This window comes from Oryzias melastigma, linkage group LG16 (genome assembly GCF_002922805.2).
Source record: "Oryzias melastigma strain HK-1 linkage group LG16, ASM292280v2, whole genome shotgun sequence".
NCBI classification, from domain to species: Eukaryota; Metazoa; Chordata; class Actinopteri; order Beloniformes; family Adrianichthyidae; genus Oryzias; species Oryzias melastigma.
The window spans coordinates 13,946,472-13,948,545 of record NC_050527.1 but is presented as its reverse complement, the minus strand read 5'-3'; the positions used below and the strand labels follow the sequence as shown (position 1 = coordinate 13,948,545).

At 35.1% G+C, this 2,074-nt stretch overlaps 1 protein-coding gene across 1 annotated transcript in view; it reads left to right on the top strand.

Moving 5' to 3' along the window:
* LOC112144076 (A disintegrin and metalloproteinase with thrombospondin motifs 16) overlaps positions 1-2,074 on the top strand; it is a 64,643-nt gene that overhangs the window by 30,736 nt on the left and 31,833 nt on the right. The window contains exon 9 of the mRNA XM_024268395.2: positions 458-595. Coding sequence (XP_024124163.1) covers positions 458-595 — 138 coding nt within the window. The remainder of the gene's footprint in view (positions 1-457; positions 596-2,074) is intronic.

Below are 2,074 nucleotides of genomic sequence, written 5' to 3'. Positions count from 1 at the left end.
ATATATATATATATATATATATATATATATATATATATATATATATATATATATATATATATATATATATTATAATTTTGTTTTGGTTTCTGGATTTTTTGTTTTGATTGCCTAAAATTTAATGCTGTTTTTTTATGATTTCTTTTGCTCTTTTAACTGTCATCTGTTATGCGTTGAGGGATTCGTTAGTGTGATTTGGACTTCAGAGACACCGTACAAACCCTTTCTTTGCATTCTTTTTCTACTTTTGTTTTAAGAATATGAACAATAAACAATAATTCCTGGGTAAAAAAAAATAAAAGATCTAAACTGAATGTTTTATTACTAAAAGGAATCCTTTAAGTGTATTCCAAAAAATCTACATGTGATAATGAGGCGGCTATCAGAGAAAATATTGGGATTTGGTTGAAGTTCTGCTAAATCAAATACATTTTTGCAATCCCTTTTTGTTTTTCAGTTTTGGAATGGTACATGACGGTGAAGGCAATGTTTGTAAAAAGTCTGAGGGAAACATCATGTCTCCCACATTAGCCGGTCACAACGGGATCTTCTCGTGGTCTCCATGCAGTCGCCAGTATCTCAGCCGCTTCCTTAAGTAAGTGCTCCTGTTTTTTCAATCTGCTGTGCTTGTGATGTGGTAAACAAACCATTATAGTTGATTTAAGAAGCTCTTGTTAACATTGACATTTATGGAAAACCATTTTTTTAGCTTTTCAGAAATAAAGAGCAACATCATGTTACCAGATGTTTCATGAAAAGATAATGTCTTTGTTTTGCCAACCTTATGCAATACAATGTCTATTAATATAATAGAATTGTCCTATTAAGTTTTCTACTATTTGTTTAATGATCTACTCACATTAATGCAGAAAACAAAGCAAAACAAATCTTAGTATTTTTAAAAATGTATCTTTAAAAAAATACACATTTGCTTCTAGGGTTTTAGAAATGCACATGCGTACACCGGACCTGTAATTGTTCATGACACCAAATAAATTATATGAGAAAAAATGAAACTTGAATTAATGGAATAGGCACATTGACCTTATAGATTTTTTTTTTTTTTTGGTCCTTTAACCCCCCCTCCCTTCGCCGCCATCACCACCAGGTTTTCAATCAGTCAATCAAACTTTATTCATCAAGTGTTTCTCATACTTGTGCAACTCAAAGCGCTTTACAATTAAACAAATAAATCAATCAATCAAAAAACGGAGAGAAACCCAATCCACCCTTTACCTTTTCTATTTACCCTGATTATAAGCTAAAGCAATAAGTATCTAAAAAGGTTTCAACATCAGCGATCTTGGACTACCCGAATATTCGTACTCGAATTTTCAGAAGCGGATTGCAATTGTCCGAGCACCCGGATACTCGTTACAGCCCTATTTACTGGAATAGATGATTTTATATTTTTTCTCAGTCATAAAATGTATGCTTGTGATAATGAAACATTCTAATCTGTGCATATGCTGCAGCCTTTTGTTGAGATTCTGTTTAAAAACGAATCTGAAACTTCCAGTCACATTTTGTATGGGCTTGTGTTCTCCCTGCTAGGCATACTCTCCTTACCCAAGCAGAAACTCAGTCTTTTTACAACCATGGAGCCCACATGCCTGGCTGTGTCTCTATGAGCCGTTGGTTGTGTTTGAAAACACCCCCAGTTTTTGGCGTCTCTGAAACAAGATAGTCCAGACTCAATGCCCTCCACTAAATTTACCAGTGTGCTAACTGAACTGTCTGTGGAGACAGCCAGTTTATTTCCTCTCTGGTAATTAGAGCTGGGATGACCTCAACCCTGTTAGGCCTGTCAGAGGTATATTAAACTTACATCCACCACCAAGGCGACGTGGAGGGAATCTCTGCACCCAGTAGGGGCACTTGGGGTCTCTTTTCGTAGCCATGCTTAACAGTTGTAAGCTACTGTGTATATTGTCAGGTGTTTTACTGAAGAGCATCAAATAGGATACAAAACTTGGGTACTTTCACACTGGAATATTCCATTGGATTGGATTTGAAAGAGCGGAATGTGCCAAACATTTTCACACCTTTTGGTTTTCTTTCAGTGTTTTTTTTT